This window comes from Synchiropus splendidus, chromosome 6 (assembly GCF_027744825.2).
Source record: "Synchiropus splendidus isolate RoL2022-P1 chromosome 6, RoL_Sspl_1.0, whole genome shotgun sequence".
Classification (NCBI taxonomy): Eukaryota; Metazoa; Chordata; class Actinopteri; order Syngnathiformes; family Callionymidae; genus Synchiropus; species Synchiropus splendidus.
Window position 1 is genome coordinate 17809314 of NC_071339.1, and position 13604 is coordinate 17822917.

At 47.0% G+C, this 13604-nt stretch overlaps 2 protein-coding genes across 3 annotated transcripts; both read left to right on the top strand.

Moving 5' to 3' along the window:
* The first annotated feature begins 3988 nt into the window (after positions 1-3988).
* angpt4 (angiopoietin 4) lies at positions 3989-11631 on the top strand. Of its 2 annotated transcripts, none has more exons than XM_053868163.1 (10): positions 3989-4413; positions 7445-7600; positions 7900-8021; positions 8090-8184; positions 8333-8560; positions 8620-8732; positions 8789-8890; positions 8949-9115; positions 9413-9546; positions 10594-11631. In XM_053868163.1, the coding sequence occupies exons 1-10, from the start codon at positions 4087-4089 to the stop codon at positions 10752-10754; spliced, it is 1605 nt and encodes a 534-aa protein (XP_053724138.1). In that variant the 5' UTR covers positions 3989-4086; the 3' UTR covers positions 10755-11631. The 2 variants fall into 2 exon arrangements, with proteins under 2 accessions (XP_053724138.1, XP_053724137.1); XM_053868162.1 differs by having other exon boundaries at positions 8090-8174; positions 8413-8560.
* Positions 11632-11880: 249 nt separating this feature from the next.
* Positions 11881-13599, top strand: LOC128760895 (cytochrome c oxidase subunit 6C-1). The gene is made up of 4 exons (XM_053868620.1): positions 11881-11960; positions 12950-13062; positions 13286-13418; positions 13491-13599. Exons 2-3 carry the CDS (start codon positions 12958-12960, stop codon positions 13409-13411), a joined length of 231 nt encoding a protein of 76 aa, XP_053724595.1. The 5' UTR covers positions 11881-11960; positions 12950-12957; the 3' UTR covers positions 13412-13418; positions 13491-13599.
* Positions 13600-13604: the final 5 nt, after the last annotated feature.

Below are 13604 nucleotides of genomic sequence, written 5' to 3' on the forward strand. Positions count from 1 at the left end.
GGCGGTTTGCAGCCGAGAGTGAAGCGGCCGGGATGAGGATCAGCACCTCCAAGTCTGAGGCCATGGTTCTCGACTGGAATAAGGTGGTTTGCTCTCTCCATGTCGGTGGAGAGTTCTTGCCCCAAGTGGTGGAGTTTAAGTATCTCGGGGTGTGGTTCTCGAGTGAGGGAAAAGGGGAGCGTGAGATTGATAGACGGGTTGGTGCAGCGGCAGCAGTGATGCGGTCGCTGTATCGGACCGTCGTGGTGAAGAGGGAGCTGAGTCACAAGACGAAGCTCTCGATTTACCAATCGATCTACGTTCCCACCCTCACCTATGGTCACGAGCTTTGGGTCATGACCGAAAGGATGAGATCGCGGATACAAGCGGCTGAGATGAGTTTCCTCCGCAGGGTGGCTAGGCGCACCCTTAGAGATAGGGTGAGGAGTTCGGTCATCCGGGAGGAGCTCGGGGTGGAGCCGCTGCTCATCCACTTCGAGAGGAACCAGTTGAGGGGGCTCGGGCATCTGATCCAGATGCCGCCTGGACGCTTCCCTGGGGAGGTGTTCCGGGCATGTCCTACCGGGAGGAGACCCCAGGGAAGACCCAGCGCCTCGGGAACACCTCGGGATCCCCCGGGAGGAGCTGGAGGAGGATTGTGCGGACCTGGAAGTTTGGGCTTCCCTGCTCCAAATGCTGCCTCCGCGACCCGACCCCGGATAAGCGGAAGAAGAAGGTGAAGAAGGTGAAGGCGATTGCATGCAAGAGCAAGACTGAAGAGCTAAGGGTTGCTGATTCGGGCCAGGGGTTCAAGCAGTCACATGGGATCACTTGTAATTTGTGAAGGCTGCTTGGTGGTTGTTTATGTTACCTGAATAGGTTTCTTGTTTTGTTTCTTATTTAAAATGCTTCTACAGCTTTTTGATGAGCAGTCATACACATTACAATGTGAATTATAAAACAATCTTGATGATAATGTAGAATATTAGAATTATTTTTTTCTTTTATATTTACCACAGACCTTCTTCTGGAGGATGTTACCTTACAGTATGTTTTTTTGGACAGACCATTTCATTGACTAAAACTCTTGCAACAGAAGTCAGTGAAAAAAAATGGTTCTGTAGATCACATTTTTGGTTTCATCATGCTTTTCGTCACATTTTTCATTTTTCATTTTTTTCAACTTTCAAGTCTCGAGCAATCAGTTCTGCTCCTCAGAGAAATCATCAGAACATTTTGCTGCTAAAGTGGGTGGTGCCGTTGATGGTATTTATAGTTATATGGTATTTGTGACACAAAACCTTTTTTTCACAACTCTGAAACATTTTTGGAATTTAATCTTTAGCAACAACAAAGTTGTGATCAAAAGTCAATTTTCATTCTTCTCAGCCAGACTCACCACGTTGGTCTTGTTGACGCCAACATCCTTGTCATCCTCTCCACATCTGTGCTTCTGTGAACACACTGCAGAAGAAGAAAGAGCAAATAAAATCTTTGTTTTGACTGCTATACTTTTACTGCCAGTGATGTCAAAAGCGGTCATGTGACCTGCGGAGGAAAAACACATGTCAGGTGAACATCCTCATTGTCAGAGGGTTCAACTCCATCTCCAGGCCACAAACCATACTCAAACCTCACCAGTCGTCAACGCTCCTAAATCATGATGTTGCTGAGTCAGCAGTGCAACTCAGTCCACTCCGGATGGAGATCCCATTCGGCAATTAATTCGTTTCATGTTGAAGCAGAAAGTTGTGATCGGGGTGTTGAGATAGATTCACCTTTGTCGACAAGCAGTGAGACCAGCAGCAGCATGATGACGGACAATACCAGGCCACAGATCATCAGCACGGCTGCAAACAGAGAGCAGCACTCAGTCCAGAACTTTGTGATTGAAGAGTGTGAGGAGATTCTATTGTCTTTAGAACCTCACTTCTTATGGTCTCTGCCGCAGAAGCACCTCCATCAGTCACCAACACAGATGTGACTGTGTTGGTGATCAAGCCTGCAGGAGATTCATTGGACACATCAGGGTTCTTACTTGTAACAACTGTTGGAAGTTGAGTTGGCGGTGATGGAACTGAGAGAAGAATATTTACAGCGGAAGGTTAGATGTGAGTTACCAGAGGGAATCCAGGAATAATGATCAGATGAGTGAACACTCACCGACGACTAGGACAACTCTCAGGAAGAAGAACCAGTCCTGAGGGTGGCTGGCTCCCTTAACTCCATACCAGTAGATACCGTTGTCTTCCTTGTTCACCTCTCTCATATGCAAGCTGATGTTGCTGCTACTGATATTGTTGTGAAGGAAGAGGTGCTTTCCGTGGTATGGGAAGCGACAGCTCACTCCATCTCTGCCTTTGCAGAGGAACTTCTCCACGTATGTCTTGGATTTGAACACAAACGAGTGTGAGAAGGATCCTCCACCAGTCACCATCACCATGAATGTCAGGATCTCTGCGGCGAAGAGAACCGTCACCATCAGTGCAACCACTTCACCATCACCAGCGCTAGCTAGCCACGTTCACTGTCTCCTGCCATTTCCTGACAGCAGGAGAACTGTTAAGTAGAACATCTGACATCACAGACACAAAACGTTGACTGAGGCTTCAAGACTAGGACTGATGAATCCGTGACTGACCGTCCTCGCAGCCAGGATCTTTGATGTGCATCTCCACTGGGTCCTGCACAGTAATGTGTCTGACATCCTCCCCAGACTCGGAGTCTACCTCAGGTGTGTCATTTCTTCTTGTAGAGCCGATGTTGATGCAGATAGTGCTGTTGCAGGGCAAGCAGTCCTCTTGTCTGGGAGTCCCACTACACCTGACGTATACGTCGCACCTCATGTGATGGCCCTGCTCCTGGTCATCGCACGAGAACTCCAGCCAGTCTGAAGGACTCACCTTCAGATACTCGGCTGTAGATCCTTCTGTGGACCAGAGAGAAGAACCCTCCTAAGTTATACTGATTGCACTCTTCCATGGTGAGACCACCTGCTTGAAGTCTCTGACTCTGAGCACAAGTGAAACACACAACGAGTGAGACAAGCTGAACCCGGAGGAGTCGGACATTACAAACCAAACATTTGGGCGATAAAACCTGCCCGAGGCTCATCTCCCAAATGGATGGGTGACTTATCAGGACACCACCGTCTTGTTTATCTCTGCACTGCTGAAATTCTGCTTCAGAGAAGAGACAAGTTCCTTGTTTCATTCATGGCTTCTACTGTTCAATTATCCTCTACCCTTATATGTGATATGTTAGTAAATGAGTTCGGTCTTAGAACCACCAAGCTGTTGTCGCAAAGAATCAACATGGATTGTCAGTCAACAGTAGAACATATTCTCAATCGCATGATGATGATAAGATATAAGTGAGGATTAATATTTACCTGGTATCCAGGTGGTGATGAAGATGAGCATGTGCATCCACATGGTGTCAGATAACTCTCTTCCTCACTCAGCTGCTACCACACACTGAAGACATTGGGCCATTGTATTCAGTCAGGGAAGAGAAGGCGCAGTAAATGAAGAACTAACTGCAGGAACTGCGTCATCAGTCTGAAAGAAATTACAGAATTCATTGGAAATCAAAGAGAGAAGAACATCATGTCATGGGAACTCGGCTGCAGCCATCTGCTGCTGGAGGTAATGACGTGAAGGCTCAGTGAGTCAGTGTCTGCAGCTCTCACTTCCCGATGAATCTGTTCCAGTCTTCCAGACTGAATTCAGTTTGTTTTAAATCGTTGACCTTTGCGTTAGTCTTTCTTTTCCTTCTCCTTCTAAAGCTCCTCAGACGTCCCACTGGCCCATGCCCCCCCACCCTCCCCAGACTCTGTCTCCTCCTCCTCTACAGATAAGAAGCCACTTCTTCTTCTGAACAGAGACGGACTTTCACACTCAGCAGGACTTGGTCCCTCCTCGGTCACTCACCAGAGCTCTGTCGAACCTTCACAAACCTAGACACAGATTCATGTCTTGTGGAGAAGTCTCAGTGGGCCAGAACACAGCAGCAAGTCTGGGATCATGAGGAACGATAACAGAGCCAGTCTGTCTTCAGTCTAGCCTTTCATCCAGAGGTTTTATCCTCAGTGACTTGTTGGGCACCATGAGGTTGTCAGAGCTCATGTGTTTTTGGCTGCTCCTGCTTGGGACTTTCCTCTCAGAGGCAGCAGGTGTCACCAGCACAGAAGCAGGAAGGAGGCGAGGAGGATTTGAGAAGCGGAGGAAGAGGGTCCAACGTGGTCACTGCAGCTACACCTTTGTGCTGCCAGAGCTGGACGCCTGTCAGGGATCGAACCTGCACACCAATGGTCATGACAGGACCGCTGTGGTCCAGAGAGACTTACCACCCCCTGCTGATGGAGACTGGTCTTCACAGAAGCTGCAGCATCTGCAGGTCACCATGGAGAACAACACACAGTGGCTGCAGAAGGTCAGAATCTCACCTGTCTCATGTGTCGCCTCAGCTGTCAGGTGGACAACAGTTCACCTCTGTGTCTGCTGTCCAACTGTCCAACTCAAACTTGCTGTCCAACTCAAATGGCTATTTGTTCTGTCATCGAAAACAAATGGCTAACAGCCAAAAAGGCAGCAAGAGTTGTCGTTATAATGACCAAGTTATTTTGAATTTTTAGATGTTAAATTTTGGTTTAAGAATTTGTCCCCACAAGTATAGCTAGAAAAGGTAGACACGCACTCTCTCTCTCTCCCTAAAATTTTAGATTGATGGGACAATTTTAAATTCAAGGCTCTGACAGCAGTTTTGGCTGCGTGTGTATGTTTGTGAAGCCATTTTTGTCAATCACACTTCTTGTACGTCGCCTTAATAAAAGTGAAGCTGATTCTCAGATAAGAAACACAAACACATTGTCGCTGTAATCATCTGATCTGCTGTTACACACTCCAGCGCACGTAAACACACTTAATCACTCAACAAGCATCCAGCACTGATGAAATCAGGCCGACATCCAGAACCAGAGTCCAGTTCAGAAGACTCCTGCAGTTCGTCCAGAGTTGTCATCAGCTGCGGCATTGCATGTGTTCGGCCCGTATATACTGACATCGGACACATGACTGTATATCTGTGTGTGCTCTGGCGGTGGCCATGTTCTGCTTGTGAGCTAGTGACTTGAGAGTACCACGTCTTCTTCTTGTGAGGACATTTTGACCTGTCCTCACAAGGTTTAGCGGGTTAACACCTCAGTAGAAGTAGTCTGTTAGTAGTCTCTGCTTGGTTCAGAGTCCTGGTTAAGGTTAGCTATTTGTTTCGGATGGTTAAGTTAAGGGTGACAGGCTGCCGAAAGCGTTATGGCAATGAAAGGTCCTCACAACAATAGCGAAACAGTCGTGTGTGTGTGTAGTGTACTTCTACTCAGACTACTGCTTGTGTCAACTGTGACCTGTTTTGACTGAACTTGAACTGAACTGACTTTGCTTTGAGTCATCGTCTATATGTGGACCTGCAAAGCAAGACTCTGACTTCCCCAGAAGACCGGTGAACTGTGTCAGATTCCCGAGCAGGTGAGCTAGTGAATCCTTCCTGCCAAACAAACAGACCACCAGCGTGAGGACACAAACCGGTAAACAAACCACCGATTATCATCTCATGAAGCAGCAAGCTTCTCGGCACCACGTCCTGACGCGCCCTCCATCCTCCGCTCTTCTGATGTTTCAGAAGTTTATTCAATTTCCCAACAACAACAAGAACACTGGGTCTGTAGTATGTTCTCACAAGGCCCCAACAAAGATTATGATGCTCTTCTTCCACTCTAATCTCAGGCGTCTGTGACTTTTTCAAACAAATTTGCCAGAATCATTAATAATATGATGCTCATATTAAGTAACATATTGTCACGGCTAGATTAAGCAGATTAAGCATTATATATTATATTATATATTATATATTCTGGAAATTATCAGATCATGAATATAGAGTGTGGATAATCACAGACCATGTGACCTCGGGAACCAGATTATTTCAGTACTTCATTTTGCTTTTCTTCACAAACTGAATTCCGCGACAGAGAAAAGGAACAAATGACCCTGCTGTATCCTGCTGGGTGGAGGGTTGGGCCAGGCGGAGGAGAGATTAATCTTCAAGTGTTTCTTATCAGCTGGGCCGGGTCAGGCTACCTCCTCATCAGAGATAACCCGCGTTGCTCCGGGTGGCTCAGACTCCATCAGTCAGTGTCATGGGTGAAACATCAGGGGAGAGGTGAAGGAGAACACTGTCAGATTCAAGGGTGAGGAGAGGACGACAGGTCAGGAGACCTACACCCATCATCTTCACCATCGTCAAGACCTTCACCATCATCATCGTCTTTTCTGATCTTGTTCCTCTAGTCATTGACAACCTCAGTATCTTCTCTGACTCTTCCAAATGCTGACTCCTGAGTCTAAATATTACAGGGCAGTGACCCTAACTCTCCTAAGTCTACTCACAGAAGTCAAGGTCAGGGCCACCATGTTCCTTTGCTTGTGGCATGCAGAGAAAGTTGTGGTCGAAGCTCCACAGGTTCCTCATGAATCCTTCATCGGCAGCCGAGTGTTTTCCATGGCTCTGTTGTTTTATAATCAGCTGTCCATCGTCGTGCTGACGGTGTCGTACATGAGGCGCGAGGAATGAAAACAAGGGTGAGTCCAAGATCTCCAGGAACTTACTGCAACTCTCTCCAGACGGAGATAAAGAGGTTTTTATATGTGTGAAGCCTGAGCTGGAATGTAGCAGCCGCAAGCGGTGGTGTGAAGAAGAATTCTTGAAGATCCAGATAACCATCAGAGACAGCTGGTGCAAGTGCACGCAGTGTCCTGAAGGAGTGTGAAGCTCTTCAGCACGTTCATGTGTGGCAGAGGTCCGGACAAAATTATGAGGAGATAAACTCTTTGTTTGAATACTTTGTTCTGACTTGGAATGTGACAACATTTCTTCAGTTTCTTTTCAGACTGTCGATCCCTTGGATTCTTTGTGGCTACCATAAGCAGTTAACTTTCATAATTTCAAATTTCAAATTTTCATTTCAGCATGTAACTCACCAGTCCCGTTGCTCCTCACCCCATCAATTTACGGTCATGGCTTCCCTTTTAAACAAGCGGTTTTCAAACAGTTTGTTGTGTCACTTCAGTCATGAGGGTTATAGAAGTGGAAACTTCTAGTGACGTGCCACAGATGTGCTCTCGCCACTGATGCCTGAAGTTTCCTCCACAGTCCCTTCAAACGGCCTCGCTGGTAATGGAGCGTCCCAGTGGGACTCAGTGTTTGTTGGTCCTGCGGTATATTTGTCATCCGACTGAGCTTCCCAGTGCCCCTGATATCCTGGTACCCAGCTGACCGACAGATTATTTGTTTGTCAGAGGGCAAGCTGGCATTGTAGACATTCCCAGAGACCGGAACACCGGACCTCCACACCAGCTATGTTATTTAGGTTCTGTGAACGAACTGATCTTCTCTCTTCTCCTCCTCACAGCTGGAGAGCAGCATCCAGAGAAGTGTCCGTGCTGGAGCTGCCTACATTCCCGCTCTCTCTGTTCAGAACCAAACGGAAACCATGTTGGAGATTGGGACACGTCTTCTCACCCGCACTGCTGAGCAGACCCGCAAACTCAATGTGGTGGAAGGAAAAGTGAGAGATGTTCTTGAACAATGACGTCCACCTCACACAGGAGGTCCTGAAGGCCCTCATGATCTCTGTAAAGTATCTCCACTCTTCATAGAGGTGGTTATAATCCATCATCCATATTTGAACTATAAGGTCTACAGGGCAGCTTCAGCCAGGGTGTTCTTATTTAACTGACTCACTTTCATGCTCCATATTTGACTCAAAATATGTAAATCTCCTGACAGGAAATGCAGAAGTTCTTGATTGTTCTGAGGGTTGCATGCTGGAAGCTCCACATCACAGTGACTATGTAGGTCCTGCAGGTCCAGAATCACACATCGAGAATCGAGATCCAGCTTCTAGAGAACTCTCTGTTGACCCACAAGCTGGAGAAGGAACTCCTGCTGCAGAACAGCCACATCAGCCGGCTGCAAGAGATGAACAGGTTAGGACAAGAAGATCCAAGTCCTCCACACCATTTTAAATGACTGATTCTGAGTATGTGTGCTACAGTCATCTGGAGGACAAAGTGAAGATATTGGAGTCCCAGCAGAGAGGTGCACTGGAGGATCTCAGGCAGGAGAAGAGACGGCTCCAGGTGAAGAACCTCTACCTGGAGACTCATGATGCTGAGTCTGGTGGAACCCCAGGAGAGCTGTTGGTGTTTGAGTTGTTCCTGTTGCTTTTGTTTCTGTGGATGGTGTAACTGTTGTTGTAGATGGTGCTGTTCAAAGTGTTATTGTGTAGATTTATGGACAATGCTGTTGTTTCTTCTTTCTCCTGGTTCTCCTATTGTGCTCCTGTTGCTGATGTTTGGAGGCCGATGTGTCCCACAGGCAGTGGTTAGAGCTCAGATAGAGGCGATCACGTCTCTGGAGGAGCAGTTGACAGTCGCCAGCAGAAACAACACAATTCTGCAGAGTCAACACACACAACTAATGGAGTCAGTACACACACTCATCCACATGGTGACTGGAGGAACAAGTAAGCACATTCACATGCACACACACCGCCACACATGCTCACACAGTGTGTGTTTGTAGGCTCCTTCCCCAGGACTCACCTGTGGAGAGACTGTGCAGACGCCTACAGAGCGGGTCAGTCCAGCAGCGGTGTGTATCACGTCTACATCAGCAACCAGACCGAACCTGTGCAGGTAAACCATCTGATGATGAGCCAATCACAAAACTTCATGCTGATGGTGTCACTCAGGTGTACTGCGACATGGAGACAAGTGGCGGAGGCTGGACAGTCTTCCAGAGGAGAATCAACGGCAGTGTGGACTTCCAGAGGACGTGGAGGGAGTACAAGATGGTGAGCTGGAGGTCTGCTCTGACACACCTGAGGTGACCAGGTCATCTGTGTCTTGCAGGGCTTCGGAGATGTGTGGGGCGAACACTGGCTGGGGAACGAAGCCCTGTACCTGATGAGTAGTGAGCGCCTGCACTCTCTGAGGGTGGAGATGCGAGACTGGGAGGGGAACTCAGCTCACTCCCTGTATGAGCGTTTCACTCTGGCCAGCGAGCGACAGCAATACAGGTGAAGACACGACCCTGAGAGCATCCATGCATTGTTCAGTCACCTGTCCCATCAAACAGGTTTGGACCTGAACTTGTCAGATTATTGATACCCGGAGGAACGATCTAACATGGTGATATGACTACCTTTTGATATGAAAACCTTCTGAGGTGATAGCATTCTGACCCAAGAATGTTCTGACTCATTGCATTCTGTCAAGATCTACTGAAGCACAACATTGTGTTCATATTCTGCCACCACCCACAGGGAATCAGACCCAAAACTCTTTGCCCTCTTTGCTCCTGTGTTCTCACTTAGGTTGTACCTGAGAGGTTACAGCGGGACGGCTGGAAGGCAGAGCAGCCTGACCATGCACGGGAGCGCCTTCAGCACACGGGACCAAGACAACGACAGCTGCGACCATTGCAAGTGCGCCATGATGCTGACCGGAGGTAAATGCTCTGCTAAAACCCTCACTTTCTCTCCACTGAATGTTGCTACACGGGTCCAACTCCAGAGGAAGGTGAGGGACTGCACAATAGTGGTGCCAAGAAGCGGCAGAACCAGTACCACCTGAGCTGAAATGTCCCTGAAGGTAGAAGGTGGTTTGCGAGGGGAGGGATCTTTGCTGAGATGTAGGATGACAGGGCATTGTGGTGGTCCCGCAAATGTGGCGGTGGGATGATGCGTCAATCGACACCACAGGTTAAGTTCCAGTCAATCAAGTTCAGAAGTGCTATCAGGAGGCAAGAGGTCAAACGACAAGATTGTATCACGTAGAGGAGGTCTTATCTGGAGAGTTGGAGGTGGCTGACGTCAGAGAGCATGGGGTCATCTGGCGCTGTGGTGAGTCATCGCAGGGTTCTGTTGAAGGTGTCTCAGGATCAGCGATACAGCCTCATGTCTGGGATCCCTGGAAGCTCTTTAACAAGTCGCTTCTGTTGTCCAAGCAAACCACTGTGATCTGCACCTCTTCACGGTTTATCCTGGTGACAGCCGTTGCTTTACGCAAGATCAGCAAATTCTCGGAGCGAGTCCTCGGATCAGAGCTCTGAATATTTGAAAGGGGTGAAGGCGGCCTGTGGCCATTATCACCAGGCGCCAACACAAACACACTGCTAGTTCTCCCGTTGATGGGTCGCGATTGCAGATTAACTTAATCGCTTGGTAAAAGAAAGCCCCAACAGTCGTCATCAGTCAGCGAGTGTGTTCAAACGATTAAGACTCCAGAGGGAGAGAGAGAGGGAGGTGAACGTGAAGCTGAAATAACAACTTCATCTGTGGCGGTGAGATGTTGGAAGCAAACCGACTGGAACACAACATAAACAAAAGCAGCTAAGAAACACCCAGCTGAGTTTCTGATGTGAAGCCGGTTCTATTGTTCACACTGTTGCTCACTAGCTTCATGACAGACCTGGAGTTGAGCAGAACTTGATAAAGCAACACAACCGAACATGAAAGTTTGTGGCGTTCAATTTTGGCTTGTTGTCAACTGCCAGGTTGGTGGTTTGACGCTTGTGGTTTCTCCAACCTCAACGGGATGTACTACTCACTGGGCCAGAACATCAGGAAGCTCAACGGAATCAAGTGGCATCATTTCCACGGCCCCAGCTACTCTCTACGGGCGACCACCATGATGGTTCGGCCGCATGACTTCTGACCGCACAGGAGGACCGGGTGGCAGCAGACATTGACGTGTAGATGTCAGACCTCCACATGGAGACACAGAACCATGATGGAAGTTCTTCAGACGGGAATGTGTACAGTGGTATAATGAGTTCACAGATGCAACACCTGTCAGCGAAGAAACCCGACTCCTGGTCTTCATGAAATTCAAGGTGAAAAATATTAGTAATAATATTAGCAAAAATATTAGTCCAAGGCTCATCTGAGAGAGTAGCTCTGATTTTTTATATCAACTGTCCCTGTAAATGTCATTTTTTTGTGTAGCTTTGTCATTTGATGAAGAAGTTTTGGTTTGTTGCCAACAATACTCTGTAACTAGATTACATTTTCATGCTGTTCTCTTTGTGTTTTTTTCTAAGAAAAACATCCCTAAGAGTCACAAAAATGATTCTGCACTTTCTTCATTAGCTTCATCCACACAATACTGAACGAAACACTGATGAAACAGTAATACAGGGGTCTCAAACTGACAGAGTCTTGGTGAGGCTGGACTAAAGGTTGGCGGAGTGATGGTTTTGCGGTTTTGTCACTTGTCATTCATCATTTTGTTGTTATTTGTTAAAATAGTTCTTGTTGGTAATTCTACATAATGTCTAAGGAACAGGTTTCTTAAAAAAATCCAATAAAAGTCTGCTGTATTTTGAGGCATCCAATGACGCTTTACAGGACTGAAACATTTATGTAAAGTTCTTGTACTTCTTCTAGTACATTTTTCATCCTTCTGTTCAGATGCCGTGTGGTTGCATTTTCTAGATCCAATGTGCCAATAATGGGATTGTTTTGGTAGCATTGACTTGGTGATATTGCACTGTAAGGCTTCAAAGGTAAAGCCTAAATATCATCCAATGGAATTCATTATACAGTGTTTTCAAAACATCTCACTTTGGACACGTTTGTAAGGTGTTCGGGAGCTATTTTATTGACTGTTCACATGTGTGAGAATGTCTGTGTACTTTTTGGTATTAAAGGTTAAATGTTTTGTCACAAGTTGGTTTGAGAGTTTATATTCGAGCACAGCTTGTCATCAGAACTGAACCTTTTCCGTCGAAGAACGACTGACGTGACACTCCCGACCGGCAGGCGGCAGCGCAAGCCTTTATTGTGTCTCTATCAGCGCAGCTTCCTGTCAGAACCACAGCCATAGCGAGTGTTCCGTGTGTGAAGGTCGTGACTCCACCTGGTAAGAAACCTGTCTTTTGTCCTTTTTAGCCCCGAGGAATAGAACCCTGACATTTCTGTGGTCCACTTTTAAAAACCGATGTTCTTGTTCAGTCTGAATTCTCCCTTCTCCTGTAGTTTGAGCGTCCCAAGTCGTGTTCGCTGTTAGCATGATGCTAACATTGGTAGCTCGCGTAATAATAACTGGTTTAGTGAAACATTTCCTCTCGCCAAACGAACTTTAAACGTGTTCATTAATTATAATTGCATATAAGTCTGCTGCGATGAGCGATTCATAGATTTATACGTGACTTGGGTTGCGTTAATTGAACACAACCGCTAATATCCGCGTCATAACAAGGTGGATAGTAAACTGAATTCGTCACATTAAAGGTTTGTGCTGTGCATATCATGACGAAGGTTTTAATGTGTGCGTGACCCGGAAAGGCTGAGAAATGTCCGTCTCTGGCAGTTGTGTTAAGGTCAATCGAAGCACCGGGGTGCGAGCTTGACCGATGAAGGTGGTAGCATGTTGTTATGATATGTACGGTTACTCTGTTGGTCTCTTCGGCTAACCCGCAGCTAGTCTGGCTGCTTTGACATGACGGTTAATGTTGTACTTTCAACTGACACTCATCTGTCAAACCAGAACCATGTGTTCACATTAAATTAAGTTTGTCTTCATCAAGTGTGTGGCTCTCATCAGATTAATGAGGTGGATGAAGCTGTGCAGTTGGAGGTGGCGTTCTGTGTTGACGCTTCCAAATACAAACTCACAGACACTTTGTCTTTCTGCGAAAATCACTTCCTGTAGTGTACCTGAGTGATTGTAGGTGTACTTTTTATAGTCAATGCAGGAGAATGTTTTCATCTTAAAATGAGCGCTGATGAGTCAACTGACATTGTGGTATAGCCTTTTCTTAATGCAAAAGTGAAGAATGATGAATCTACAGTTGGTGCTGTGCAGTCCACCCTCATGACCTTTGCCACTCTGGATGGTTTTCTCTGCAGCTGTAACCATGTCTCTACCAAAGCCAGTCATGAGAGGGCTGCTGGCCAGGCGTCTGAGGTTTCACCTGCCCATCGCCTTCGGTCTGTCGCTATTCGTGGCTCTCGGCTTCAAGGTGAGTGGAGGTTTTCACACTGCACCACTTATAGGTGAGGAGCAGGAACATTTCCCTGTCGTGTCTTCAGGGGTGGGATTCCAGCAGAATAAAAGTTCATGGCAAGATCTTTGACTGAGACTTTTGTTTTGGGGTTGAGAACAATCTCCCTCCCTACTCTGAAATCAGGGACACTGGTTTTGGAACAATGGATTTGATGTGTGTGGTGGTCTGGTGTGTCTAGTACACAGTGACAGAGCCCAGGAAGCAGGCGTACGCAGACTTCTACAAGAACTACGACGCCGTCAAAGAGTTCAACGCCATGAGGGAGGCAGGTGTGTTTGAGAGCGTGCAGCCCGCCGGCAAGTGAACCCTTGGTGAGTCCCAGTCAGATCAGCTGAACATTCCAGTCTTCTGTTGAAATGCCTAATTTGGACTGTCTTCTGCAGTGCCACCTCCTGCTCATTCCTCCTGCGGTGGAAGATTATCCTCTTGTAATTAAATTAGCATGAGCATTGCTGTGCTGTTATGTTCCTCTGAATAAACTATTATTTCACATCCAT

Bases quoted from the DNA above. Each gene is read 5' to 3' on its own strand.
- angpt4 (XM_053868163.1), top strand. From the start codon at position 4,087: ATGAGGTTGTCAGAGCTCATGTGTTTTTGGCTGCTCCTGCTTGGGACT. The intron at 8,561-8,619 runs GTAAGCACATTC...GTGTGTTTGTAG, and splicing joins CATGGTGACTGGAGGAACAA to GCTCCTTCCCCAGGACTCAC. The intron at 9,116-9,412 runs GTGAAGACACGA...GTTCTCACTTAG, and splicing joins AGCGAGCGACAGCAATACAG to GTTGTACCTGAGAGGTTACA.
- LOC128760895 (XM_053868620.1), top strand. From the start codon at position 12,958: ATGTCTCTACCAAAGCCAGTCATGAGAGGGCTGCTGGCCAGGCGTCTG. The intron at 13,063-13,285 runs GTGAGTGGAGGT...TGGTGTGTCTAG, and splicing joins TCGTGGCTCTCGGCTTCAAG to TACACAGTGACAGAGCCCAG.